The sequence below is a fragment of the Chelonia mydas genome, chromosome 17 (genome assembly GCF_015237465.2).
Source record: "Chelonia mydas isolate rCheMyd1 chromosome 17, rCheMyd1.pri.v2, whole genome shotgun sequence".
In the NCBI taxonomy this organism is placed as follows: Eukaryota; Metazoa; Chordata; order Testudines; family Cheloniidae; genus Chelonia; species Chelonia mydas.
In genome coordinates, this window is record NC_051257.2 from 7,658,996 (window position 1) to 7,672,762 (window position 13,767).

Consider the following 13,767-nt stretch of genomic DNA (forward strand, 5'->3'; position numbering starts at 1 on the left):
AACACAGCAGCAGCTCTGGTTCATTTCTCCCCGCACCCCGACATACCAGCAAGACCGTGGGCTGACACTCCAGAAGTATTTTCCCCGCAGGTTGAACAATACCAGCACTTAGTTTCTGAATAGCTGAAAGCCTCCGACCTGTGGTCTGCTAACGTCATTACAAAAAAATCTCATGATTTAATCGCCACAATTCTGAGGGACATCAAGTGGAGGAAATGAGCCGCTTCCCAAGTTGGTGTCGGCGGAATGGTTTCACGCCGCTTACGCAGTCAGAGCAACCATTAAGGATGTTTAAAAGGAAGCCGGACATGCGTATCCTACATTACTGCTCCAACAAGTCTGGCGCCTATTCTCGGCGTAGGATTACGTTGCTTTGACTTGAGGGGCTGACTGTACATGCCTGGTTTAAAATTCCTTTTCAGTTTGACTCCTGTGTCCTTTAAAGTCGTAGCTGGAGGTAGTGTTAAAAGGGTTACATGAAACACTTCAAATGTGATAACTTCTAGTTCATATTGTTTGAAGAGATAAGAGTGATTCAAAGCCCTACTAAGGATGCTTTTGAATTTACTTATCAGCATTTAAGCAGGCTTTTTCTTCCCCCTACCTGGTTAGTGTGATTTATCAAGGGAACCTTAGAAAGGAAGGTTTAGCCTGCAAGGACCCCGTTTCATCTGCTAACCTTGCTGGTAAGGTCAGTTCTTTATTCCTGATGTGCAAATGGTACGTTTCCAGGATCTGAATATGCTGGCAGCCGAAACGCAGCCTGTGTAATTCTTGAGTAGGGGCTAATCAGAGCCATCTACAGGAGTGCCTCGAGTGGTTACATGGCTGAGTCCAGTGGTAGGGCAGCCTGCAGTTAATCAGCTCTGGCCTCACTAGGAGGTGTTGTTGTGGTCAATGTGATTTACTGCAGAGACCAGCTAGGACGCAAAGCTTATTCCGACAGCAAAAAAAGGGCAAATTACCCAAGGCCTAAGTGTTTCGTATGCTCAGAAAGTACCTCAAAGTTCTGGAATTCAGTTTGGTCTGTAAATTCCATGTTGTAAGTCTTTTTTTTCCTGGGTCTCCCCTAAACACAGACTCTCTGGGCCTGCAAAATTCAAACCTTAATAGAAACTTACCCCAGCCACTGCTGTTCTATTAAATATTTAGTTCTGATTTCCATTCCAATGCTGGGCTAATGGTGGCTGCCCAATGCTGTGTAGGGCATGATTCTTGTGGGGCATGCGTTTAGTTGGAAAAGGAATTAAGTGAATCTTTCTGTTTGCCAGGGTCTGGCTATATTGGAGGTTGTAAAAGTCTGTGTCTGTAGGCAAATTTTACCAGTCCCATTTTCCTTTTACTCACTAGTGTGGTGGTGGTGGTAATACCAAGCTTGTATCAGGCTTTGGACTTTGCACACTAACTATGCCCACCACAGGTGAGTACGAGGTCTAGTTCACAGGGGATTACATTGATGCACAAACAAATCAAGTGACCAGGTCATGGTCACACAGCAAATCGAAGGGGAGCCAGGCTTCTGACTCCTGCTCTCTACAACAATGCTTTCTAATAGCTGGTGAACCACTGTCTACCTGGCTGTGGCTAGTCATAGACTCCCTGTCTCTACAGAAAGGTAGCCAGGGTGCTGTGGAGAGTTAGCAGAAAATGCTCCCGCTCTCATTGCAGGACTATTTTACTGTCAAAAGGTGTAAACGGTTATTAATAAGGACAGTGATACCAGAACAGTTTCCAATAAGTTTTCCTAATACTATCAATTAACAGTGAGTAAGATTTTTCCCAACAGAATATTAATTCCTTATTATTCATGATATATCTGCTTATTAGTGCCTAGCTGTATGTGCATTATAGCCTTTAAAAACATTGCGGATCAGCTAGGTGTGTGTGTGTGTTTTGGGGGCGGAGGGTCTGAATTTTTCCTCTCCCCCAGCAGAGAATTTCAAGTTTCAGACAAACAACTTCATTTACAAGTGTGTCTCTAATTAGCTGCAGAATTAGTAAAGCGGAGTTTTCCCCCCATAGATCGGCTAAACCCCCGAGGGAGACTGTGGAATAGAGAGAATCGCATTTCCAATTATTTTGTTGAATTGCTAATTTAGTTATTGTGCCTGGCGTAATTGTGATGGGTATTGGGTGTGCAATTCAATTTGTTTTAAATATTTGTGGGAAGGCTGATCAGTAATGGAGCTGACCTATTTCGTGGCCCAAATTGAGAGAAGAGACTAAAACAAAAACAGCTACAAAGCCACAGTTTGTTTCAGTTTTTATTTTGATCTCTCTCATCCCTCTTGAGACTGTTGATGCAACAAAAGGTTTAAATTAAAAGATGATAGCACTTTGATCTTGGGCTTTTGAAAGCTTACAGCTTTGGCACTTTTCTTGGCATTTTAATATGTAGATATTTTAGGCTAAAGAGTTTTAAATGCATTTCTGGAGTTCAGTAGGTTTTTTCCCTTCTAAATTCCATTATGATTGTTAAGGTGATTTATCTCTTTAACCCTCAGGATTCTGGTTCAAGAAATGCGTGAAAATAACTGGAACTGCTGGGTTGATACAATTTAGTTTGAAATTGAGTTAAATACTTACCATTAATTAGAGGTGGAGATTTTTAAAACCCTGTGTGGGGTGAAGTCTGTACTGGATTTATGTTTGTAACTTAGCTGGCAGGGGGAAACATCTAAATTAGCTATACCTGCAATTCCATTTCAGAAGCTCTGGGTGGGAGTTTCTATGAATGCGTATCTAGTGTAGGAGTTGGTTCAGGGTTCAAATAAATGTATAGTCAAACTGTATAGTGGGTGTACACTTCTCACGGCATTCTCTCTATCTGCAGTGAGAACAGACACGTGGACTTGACGGTTCTGCCCTTAGTTTGCCAATACAGGTAAAGCAGACCCAGGCTTCAAGGACCGGAAAACACTAGATTGATTTAAATCTAGGACAGGAATTAGTCCTAGCACTTTAAAGCATCTATTAGGTAGTTTGCCACAAACCAGTGTGGTAAAAACTGTTCGTAACTGATCATGTGAAAAAGAAAAGTGAAATTAAAGCAAGGTGCGATTTCATTCCCCTTCTGCTTCGTTGGGAAATGTTCAACCATTCTTAAAGCCAGGTGTTGATGGAGGAGTATCGGCTCCTGTGTGTTGTAACAAGAAGGCAAGAATGTTAATGTGCTGGATGTTGCCTTGATTTATATTCCACTGAGTATATTTGTGTTTGACTATAAACATTTTTCTATTTCAGAACTCAGATTTTCCTGCATCCACGTTTTAGTAGTTTGATATCATGGGAACGATAGATGCGACAAATTAAGCCTCTGGCTTCACGGCGTGAGAAGTTACAAAGGGGATGAAATGAAGAAAAGGGCTGGCAACTTACGAGAACAGGTGAAAATACGTGTGCTTTTAAGTGTTCCATAGTACAGTCTTTTCCCAGGCTTAAGCATGAACTACCCAGACTTAGTACGCATTTTAAAACTCTGTGTGATCTATGGAGCTTGAGTGCAAGTTGGAATGAAAGGGGTGGCCATGCAAACCCACTAGCGGAATTAGCAGCCCAGACTCTTGAAGTAATGGGCCTGAACCTCGAAGTTCAGCTCTAGATGTGAATTTAGCCAAGCTCTTGAGCAGCAGGGTCACATGCCTGGATCTGAACTTCCTCAGAATTCAATCTGGTGCAATATCACCTTTAGTGTCTTCTACATAAACAACCGCCTCCATTGAATTAAAGAGGGAGTGCTTACCAAAACCCCCACATATGGAATACATGGTTCCACTTGTAGCAATGAAAAGAGTCTTAAACAGATTCTTTTTATTAAAAGAAACTTGAGGTAAGTGAAATACATCAGCAAGTACCAGCAGTAACATGGCCAGGGTGCGTCCTTTCCCAACTGCATAAAGACACAGAGCAGGACTTAACATGTACAGTAGACTTTGTTTTCTGGTAGTGTTACTATAAGGTCTTAGTCTCTGGGATGACTGGCTGTCACACTCATCGTGAAAAGGGGAGCTTGAAGCTGGGCCAGGTCTGTGCCTAGCTCCTCACAAGTGGCTTTTATGTGATGCTTCAAGTTTAGTAGGGTTGTTTGCAGGGCGGAGCCATTTACTATTAGATTATAGTCAGTTTGAATGAAACGAACAATTCATAACAAACTGCTTTAAGGACAATTTAAGCCAAAACCAGCCCCTTCGGTAATTTGCGTCTGCTTGTCAGTCAGGCAGAGTTGGAAGGAAGACGCAACCAGCTTCTAAACTAGCATGTGCTAACTTTGGCAGCTCTTACATCATAAGCTAACCTGTCTAAAAAAGAACAACACTGAAATGTTGTAATGCTTACAAGCATCTTCAGAATATGTACTTTGTCAAGGCTCCTCAGAGCTGCACTAGCTTGTCTATGAGTGGGTGGAATGGAAAAGTGCTTCTCCCGAATCTTTTAAAATGAGGCTCTTATTTTAATATCTCAGAAATGATTCACATGCTTCAGCAGTGAGACCCCTAAAGGCTCCAGAATCCTTTACCAAAGAAATGTTTTTAATGCATGAGAATGGGCAATTCAGCTCTTTTTATACAGTTACTAAGTACATCAGAGCACCAGTAACACAAGCAGATGTAATTTCAGGGCCTACCAGCTCTTGGTGAAAAGTTGATTTTTGACAGCTGCTACAATGGAAAGGGCCAACAGTCAGTCTGTCCAATAAATCCTTACTCGTTGAGAGAATCTGTGCTTGCAGTGGAAGGCTGTGTCTTCACTGCAGCTTGTGTAGACATACCTGTGCTGTCTTGCTAAAAGTAGCAGTGAGGACGTGGCAGCAGGGATATGAAGCTATTTTTACCCTTTGTCAGGGCCAGTGAACATGGCTTTGGGATGGGTCTGGTCTACACATCATTCGCACAACAAATGCCTCAAACTTGTGTTGACTTTATGTTTTAGCAAAAACTAGGCTTGTTGATACTAGCCTACCTGTTATGGTTTACACTGGTTTCTGACACTGCTGAGAAGAGATAAAACTGTATAATATTGTTTTACAGTGACTATGGGACAAACAGCCAGTCTAAATTTTATAATGTCTGATACTGTTCATTTTAAAAAATGTTACTTCAGATTTTCTATAAGAAAAAAGTTGTAGAAGATCAGACAATTAGGCCTTGTCAATAGTGTAACTCAAATCGATGTAGCTTAGCTCTACTTACCGTGGGGTCCACACTACATGATGTTGACTCCCCTTACTCTTCTTGATCACAGGTGGATTTAGCGGGTCTAGTGAAGACCCCCTAAATTGATCGCTGCAGTGTTGATCCTCCGGTAAGTGTAGACAAGCCCTCAGTGATGTGAATGCTTTGATTCACATTGAGACCTATTTCCTATTAAAATAATTAAGACTGGATGTTGTGCTGTCATCTCAGGATTCTGCTGTGGTTTATATCACCACCAGGAACCCTCAGTAAAAATACAGGCTGGGTCTTTTTTTGGGGGAGGAGAAATCAACCTAGCCGCCAAAGCAATTTAAAATCCTTGTGCAGAACTCCCAATGATGACATTCTTACCAGGCCTCCTCTGTGTCAAACTTTCCAAGAAAGTTTTGGGATAAAGTTGTTTTTTTTAAAGGGGGGGGTTTAAGTGCAGCCTTACTTAGCCATGTCAGGCTGTCAAATGAATAATAAATAAAAGTATTAGACAAGAAAGAAAATAACTGACATAATTTGCTGACGTGTAGTATCGATTGAATAGATGGTGCTGTTACGGTAATAGCCATTAGCTCCTCAGTACATGGATGGAGGACTCCCACACATTTAAAATGTTAAGGGAGGGGAAAAAAGCCTGATATACAAATATTACCCAGACTCCCATTTACATTTTTCTAACGAGCTCAGAAATGCCTCTGTCCACACAAGAGCCTGAGCAGCTGCGTTTTTCATTTTAAAAACATCACTTTCAGTAACAGAAGTACAAAAAATTGTTGAGAGACAGAGAGCTGGTTTTAATTTCAGTATTTCTGTGACTTTAACTATTGCCGCTTTCCCCCATCTTTATGGAATAATCGTTTGCTTCCTAGGTGAGACAGAATGAATAAGTAACGGAATAGCCTGTGAATGTGCAGATAGAATATAAATATAGTTCTGCAGACACACGAGAGAGGGGACCAGAATTAACCCGTGTGATAGGTCATAATTATTACTGTCATAAACTGGATACATGGCAAATGGTAACTTTTTCTAAGCATTTTTCTTTTTACAGGATACTACTTCATCTCTGCCCTGTCTGAGACCGGGAAAGCCTGCAGCATAGCTCCTGGAATGAAAATACTGAAATAACAGGTAAACAACCAAGACTGACATGTAATGAAACTTGCGACCATCAGAGAGGAGAGAAGAGAGCAGGATTAGCTCCTCCCCAGCGTAACAGAGCCATGAACGAATACTGTTTTCCCATTTCTTTGTAGTATCTTCCCATGTGCGTTTAACAAACCCCTGACCAGCCAGCACGCCACTGGCACATTTGTCTACTGAAACAAGACCACCATCACCAGACTGGGGGTGTGTGGGAGAAGGGCACAGTGTAAGAAAGCCCTTACTTTGCTGCTCTAAGACCTCATGGTACCACAGTACCCTTCACTGCCTTTTCCTACTGCTTTCAGAGGGCAGCCACACAGCTAGCTGATGCATTGGTCCAGTCACTCTTTGTTAAATAAATAAGGTACAGTTAGACATCCATAAGTTAATTCCTCAGCAGTTTGTTTTCCTTATGTCTCTGGGGCCAGAGAGCGTGCTCCCTCGGGTCAGTCTGATTTTAAAAATTAAAAATACCATTCTTCCTTTTGCTTCCTCTTCTCAGTACAGTGTTCACCACTGAGCAGACAAAGGGCAACTCTGAGCCTTTTGTCGCAGGAAAAGGAAGAGGGTGGGAAACAGATGCTCTTATGTTGAAGGAGGTGAGTCCATTGTTGAAAGAATACGCACTATCTCAGCTCGCTGGGTAGGGGATATATGCTGGGTCATGTGGACAATGGAATCCATGGCAACCTCAGGATTGGCCTGCACCAAGCTGCAAAGACAAGAGGGTTAGCAACGGCACCCATCTCGCCCCAGCTGCTAGCCCCTTTCTCCTGGTCCAACTTGGCAGAGAATTTTAGCAAGCGGAGTACAGCCCAGTGTGCAAACTGTAAGCCTGACGATTTTCACCTGATCTCATTTCCCTGCTCTAAAGGGTAATTGAAATAGAGGATTTTTAAAAGTGTCTGAACACGCCAGCAAGAGGTTTATTACGAACTGAGCTCAAGCAGCTCTTAGATTAACGATGAGGACAGGCTCAGCACCAAGCAATGCACAATGTACACGTGAGTGCCAATGGCGTTTTGAAGAGGAAGAAGGTCCGAAGAGTAAACTCAGGGCAGGGTCAAGGATTGTGATGGGTAGAAAGAGGCGGCGGCGAGCATTGCGCTCCCTGATCCAGAAGGCTGCTCACAGTCATGTCATGTGCACTCCCTGGTTGTTACCTCGCATTCCCCTCTAACTCTAGTTTTGGGGAAAGGCTGCAAGCCTCTGGAGGCTTTCCAGTCTGTAATAAAGTTGCATTTTGGTACCTAACAAGAGAGAAAATAGTGTCGCCATTTGGATTACACTGTGTCCTGCTGCGTGATCTTTGAAAATTAATCAGAACAAAAGGGACGTTAGAAGCTGGGTCCAGTTTCCCCAGAGAAAAGCTAGGGCGGGAGGCAGCTAGCATATTCTGTACTCGAGCAGCAGCAGGATTTGTGGAAGGGAACAGAGAACTCATCCTTTAGGTGAGACTGAGAAACAGAAGAAATCGTATCCAAGAAGGCCTGAAGCAACATTGTACCCTACCAAATAAACAGGAGACGGTAGGGTAGTGTAGCTCAGAGAGCTTTCCTCACTACTCACTCACATTAAAGAATGGAACCACTTTAATTTTCCTATATTTGTATCAAGATGGGGAACACCACAACTGTTTTACTGTGGCTTCCATGACCTTGTTTCAGCAAAGTGTGCTCTTAATGTCAGTGGGGCTGAAGCAGGGCCTTTGACGTTTTGAGCTGAGTGTCTTTCACAGACTACAGGCACCTTGAACTCAAACACTAAAAATGTATTGTAAAAACAAAGTCACATTTAGGTTTTGTATCCAATCAACTTTATATGACCGCAAGTAAAAACTTTAAGGTTAGATTTCTAAAATTTGCTCAGTTTTAACAATCTAAGTGCATTTATTTAAACAAAAAACTTGATTTCAACCTCACCCTGTCCCTTTATTTAAAACACCTCACAAATTCACTGGTGTTCTGAAACTGCAGTGAGGAGGGCCGTATAATTACCTGGATGGATTGAGATCTTGATGGCCAAATTCTAGTTGCTTTGGTCTTATTGCCTATACTAGTGCTCCCTCTCCCAAAATTTCCCACTGCTGCACCTCCAGACCTCGTCCGATAAGGTGAGATGACAACTTTCATTGTTACTACAACCTCAGAGCTGCAACAGTGGAAAATTTTAGGGAAAAAATCCCTTATGTAGAGAGAGCTTTTCTACTTACTTAAGGGGGCGGTGAGGATTTTGTCTTAGAACTGTGCCTCATTGTGTGAAATCAGTAGTTGGCTTACCTGCGTATCTGTTTGAGTATGTAGTCTCTGGAGATGTATTTGATGTTTTCATCCACAACTGAGCGAATGCCATCTTCTTCTGTTAGCTGTTTCTCCAGCCACTCCACTAGATCCTTATTGTTATCCCATAAGTACGCCTGCAAACAAACAGCGAGTGTCCCTGAAATGGTTCCAAAATGTGCACTGGGGTCCTATGGAACTTTCATTGACAGATTGCACTGTCCTGCTCCCAATGCTCCCATTTCTGAAATTTAATTAGCAATTACTAGCAACTGTGGGTAAAATATTAGGCAAGAAGATCCTTTGTGATTTCCTGGTGCAGTTAACTTTTATGGCTATGGAATGCAACTAACAATTAGCAGAAGTCAGAGAATGATGTACTTGTTCTGTGTCTCCTTCCTTAACGTGATTAAATGGAAACATGGAGGCAGTAGCTCCAGTTTAAAACACTTAGCGCTGTGGCTTATTTACTCTAACAGGTGCCTCCGCTCAGAAGGCTGGTGACCTCTTCTTTCTCATGAGGCAGTGGAATGACAAACTTCACCCATGTTTTCCAAAAACCTCTTTAACGATCAGGGCCCATGCCCTAGAGCTTTCAGAGAGGTCCTTTCAGCGACAGCACCGGTCTAGCACAATTATTGGTCACACATCCATCATCCCCTATACACAAGTAGGCAAACCTGCTCTTACTGATATAAGGCACCAGCGTACTTGTTGTCTCTGCGTTCTTTTTAAAGTTTAGGAGAAAGTGAGATTCTCCCAGCAGTGACTAGAGCAACCCCAAATGCTCCACTGCCCGTATTCTGGCACTTGGCTTCTCTGGAGAAGAGCATCTGTTGTACTAGATTATAGAATGGTTTGGTGATATGGGAAATAGTCACAAAGAGAGATTCAGAGTCAATGATAAGTGTATTCCATTGGCTCCTGCATTTAGCTACTCCTCAACAGTTTCACTTTTCTTTTTTTGTTAAATAAAGGCTCCTCAAGTAGAATTAGAACCTATGAAACCAAACTCCGTTATTACCAAGTCAAAGGGGCAGTTTACAAGGGAAAGGAAGTTTTCACCTTCCTGTTTAGCATGGGTCACTGGTGAAAATCGTGGATTGTCTGCAATTTGATGTCCTTAAATCATTATTTGAGGATTTCAGTAACTCAGCCAGAGATGACGGGTCTATGACAGGAGTGGGTGGGTGAGGTTCTGTTGCCTGTGATGTGCAGGTCCACTAGGGGCCCGCATGATCCTCTAGTCTGATGGCTAAGAGAAACCGAACATGTCACTACAGCACTTTGTCAGTCCTCTGAGTCCATAACCAACCAAGACACCTAACCCCCATTTTAGTAGATGTGAGCATAACACAACAGGTCAAGGTGTCTACAACCATGAAAAGCCTCAGCCACAAATCTTTTTTTGCAAGATCATTTAGCCTGATAGTTGCTAGGTAGTTGACTATATAATAATTCAGGAGTGTGTTAGATGCCTAATAGCCTTCTTGCTCCTCTTTTCTCCTCTCATTTTCTTTACAAATCATTTAAGAATCGTTTTGTTAATGGTTTCCGGAAAAACCAAGTACCATCATTAGTGCTCATTCATATTTATGTCATTTGATTTGGGTAATTAAACACAAAGCTCGTCATTTAAAGGTGCACTATCCTTCGCTGTTATCCCTACGAAGTTAACGTCAGAATGACAATGAGCTCAACACAGTAATTTAAGAGGTGAGTGCATAAAAAAAAAAAAATAACCACCGCTCTGGGGTTGGAAACAGCATTGCCTCTTGCTTGAATACTTCACAAAGCCACATAAGCATCATGACTTGCCAGGGATTTAGTCTCTGACTCAAGAAGACAGAAGGAATTCCAGGCCTGAGACCTGGAGACAAAAGTGTAAGTCTACCAGTCGGTTTTAAAAAGGGGGTCTTGTTGGTGAGATAGGGTAATCCATCAGCTAGAAAAATGTCACTGGTGGTCATCCCCAGGGTGGACACAGATTCCACAAGTGGAGCAGGTGTTCAACAGCATGTTATGTTTCAACATTATTGGGCATCCAATCCAAAAAAATCATCAAAAGGGCCAACACTTCTTGCCAGTGGCATTTGTATGTTGTTTGGACTGCAGTTACTTGCCTTCAGATCTTGCTAGTGATACTGAGCAAGGGCTACTTGGTTCAACTCCTGCATGGGTCTTCATGAACTCTCTGGTTAGGTCAGGTCAATCCATGCAGTGACTTCAAAGAAACAGTCCTAATCTATGAAGCCATCACCAGGCAGAGACCTAGCTCCCTTCTAGCTTGTTGTATCACCTGGGCCATGTGACCATGTTTGAGTGTTTCTGCCCTTTGACCACGTTGTAGGTGACAGGAGCAGACCTATAAAGAACAGCCCCCAGTTACGTTACTGCAGCTGATATTTCAAAACAAGAGAGAAACTGCCATGACCAACAGCCTCCTTCAGGCAGCACTTGACACATGCAAAATGGAGTCACGCAACAGTCCAGGATCTTCAAGCAGCCCATCAGCAATGGCAGTTTGATGGCAAGCATGGGACATTTTGCTCCAGAAGCCAGCCCCACCTTTGTGCAGAGTAGCTGAGAGCACCTGTGCAACAAGGACATGCAAATGCCACATGAGATGGTCTCCAATGCATGCGACAGTGACTTGTGTAGCAGGGACAGATTCTAGGGGCAGCAGAAATGTTTCAAGTGTCTGCACATTTCAAGTGTCTGCTTAATTTTTGCAAGTAAACATAGCTCCTGGGGTGTTGGGTTAGGCAGGCGGTAGCTCATAGTTATATGGAGGGGTTACATAAGAGCACATGGGTTAACTTTGTTATTCACACGATATATTCATACCAGACATTCTACAGCCCTTGTACTAAGAGTCATTACAGCTATTTAAGCAGTGCACATGTATTGCCCTTGTATTCAGTGATAGGTAATTACAGTGGTACCGCGCATGCTTTCGACTTGCATCTCCGGCCAAAAGGATAACATCGAAAATATATGTTTTACAATTAAGAGGAAGGGGGTCGTATTATCAGCATAACATCATAAAAATAGGAGACAACAATTTTTCTCAAATCAGTCCATGCTAGAAATAATGACAAATACTTTGATGTATTCCCTGGTACAAGGAAGCTCATACTGTCATATGACTACAGACTTGTGCTTTAACCAAAGACAAAAGTAGTACAGGAGAAAATGGATCACCTGGGGCTAATGATTTCCCAAACTTTCCAAAACAGCACTATTTTGAGTTCAGAGTTACATTATCAATTGTATTTAAAAACTTTCTGCCAATTTTGGTCAAAATTAGACTCTCTTTCTTTGGACGATGGCCCTTTTAATGATTTTTTCGGATTGGATGCCCAGTAATGTTGAAATGTTACATGCTGTCGAAAAACTGCACCACTTCCGGAATCTACGTTCACGCTGGTGATGACCAACAGATATGTGCCGAACACATGATAGCAGTGATATTTTTCTAGCCCAAAATGGGTCCGGGCTGGTAGACTGTGTGTTTTATGGGTCTCTTCGCCTAAAGGAAAAGTTTTCTGAACTCACCAGAGTGTTGGGCAGATTAATACATTTCTTTGCAAAACATTAACATTGTTGCAGAAACAGTAAAATATTCTCAGTATAATAGCTACTGAATGAAAATGGTTTCTCTCTCATTTTCCACATAACCTCCTGTAGTTGCAGGCTTTCCCAGCTGCAGCGTGCTCTCCTGTAAGGTTGGGATTTGATCCGAGACCCTGTTGCCCTCTGAGTGAATTTCATGCTTCTAGAGCAACACGCTCCCTGCGAGTATGGTTTACTCTTTGCTCACAAGATAATTTATTGATATGAATAAGAAAAAGTTAACAGACACATCCAGCCTGACATGCTTCATGTCTGTTCCTTAATCTTGCACAGAATTCCATAGGCTTAGGAAATTGATACAAGTTTTTCCCATTCCACAAATGCTCTCTCTTTCCCTGTGTTGACACAAGTAACACCCCAGCACTTACAAGCCACCCTACAGCAACACACCACTATCTCGGCTGTGCAGATCAGTATGCGTGAGCAACCTCACAAAGTAAGTCAGCCATCACAGAGTAGCACACGTACACACATACAATAAAGCAGGGTATGTATCGGCCTGTGCTCACGAGCAACCCTACAACAAACCAGTAGGCATCCAATGGGGTGAGGGTAAGTGGTAAGGCTTCTGGGGTGCTGAAAATCAGCACGGTGGGATCAATTTTTTGAGTATGAAAAACACTTGTTATGTTCCGTATTGGTCCAAGATCAGGGCCTTACACTGGGATTTTTTCTAAGTACTATGCATCTAGTGCTGTCACTTGAGCTTCCACATTTTGCTTATTTCATTATTATTTTAAACTTGCTAGTTTTTGCTCCTTGCTTCTGCTGCTAGACGTGAAAGAAATGCCCACTGCATACAAAGTAGGGTGCTTATGAGGATTTCAGGGGAAGGAGAAAAAAAACCCCAGTAAATGCCTTTTGGTTTGCAGACCTGCGTAAAGCTAGATTTACCCAAGAATCCCAAAGCTTTTAGTTTAGGAGAATATTTAATACTCTTATTAATCATTTTAATCCGTTTGCTTTTAATTAAGAAACAGCATGATGCTTTCCTATCAACATATGCCAGGGAGCAGATTAATTGTGGCTTAAGATAACTCTCCTTGATTGGTGTAATGTATTAGCTAACGAGATGCCCGCTTCTAAAGATGCTCAGACATTACCTTGGAAAGCCTGCTGCCCTCCAGAGAAAACTTTTTTTCTCCTCCCCTTTTAGAGCCCCAGAGTGTTTGAGATTTTTATTTTATTTTTAAAGTCTCAAACAGGAGCTTCAGAGATTTTTTTCAAAGATTGCCCACTTCAGAATTCAGGCAATTAAAAAAAGAGGAAGGAAAGAAAGAAAGAAAAACTAACAACAAAATGATCAGATGAAATAAAGCCAATGGGCCAGAACATGAAAGGAGTTCCTGTTCGCTAGCTGCCCCACAACTCTCTCTCACCACCGCTCTCTATCACCTTTAGCAGCCTGTTAAGGAGAAGCAGCTTATGGACAGCCCCAGAGGAAGTTTGAGACACCACTGTACTGCTTTCCTAGTTTGCAAGAAGTAGGATGGCCTCATAAAACAGGGATAGGTGCCAGACCA

The 13,767-nt window shown here is 42.4% G+C and overlaps 1 protein-coding gene and 1 long non-coding RNA gene across 8 annotated transcripts in view; one reads left to right on the forward strand and one right to left on the reverse strand.

Annotated features, from left to right (window-relative positions):
• Positions 1–3,394: 3,394 nt before the first annotated feature.
• On the forward strand, positions 3,395–7,586 carry LOC122463199. Its single transcript, XR_006286343.1, has 2 exons — positions 3,395–6,314; positions 6,837–7,586. It is a non-coding gene; the product is annotated as an uncharacterized LOC122463199 (long non-coding RNA).
• ACACA (acetyl-CoA carboxylase alpha) overlaps positions 3,776–13,767 on the reverse strand; it is a 206,454-nt gene continuing 196,462 nt past the window's right edge. For 5 of the 7 annotated variants that reach the window (XM_043531245.1, XM_043531243.1, XM_043531244.1 and 2 more), the window contains 2 exons: positions 8,609–8,745; positions 3,776–7,041 (listed from right to left, as the gene is read on the reverse strand). In XM_043531245.1, the coding sequence (XP_043387180.1) occupies positions 6,915–7,041; positions 8,609–8,745 (264 nt within the window). In that variant the 3' untranslated portion in view covers positions 3,776–6,914. Of the gene's footprint in view, positions 7,042–8,608; positions 11,202–13,767 lie in introns of those variants that run through there. The other 2 variants (XM_043531247.1, XM_043531246.1) reach the window with 1 other exon arrangement.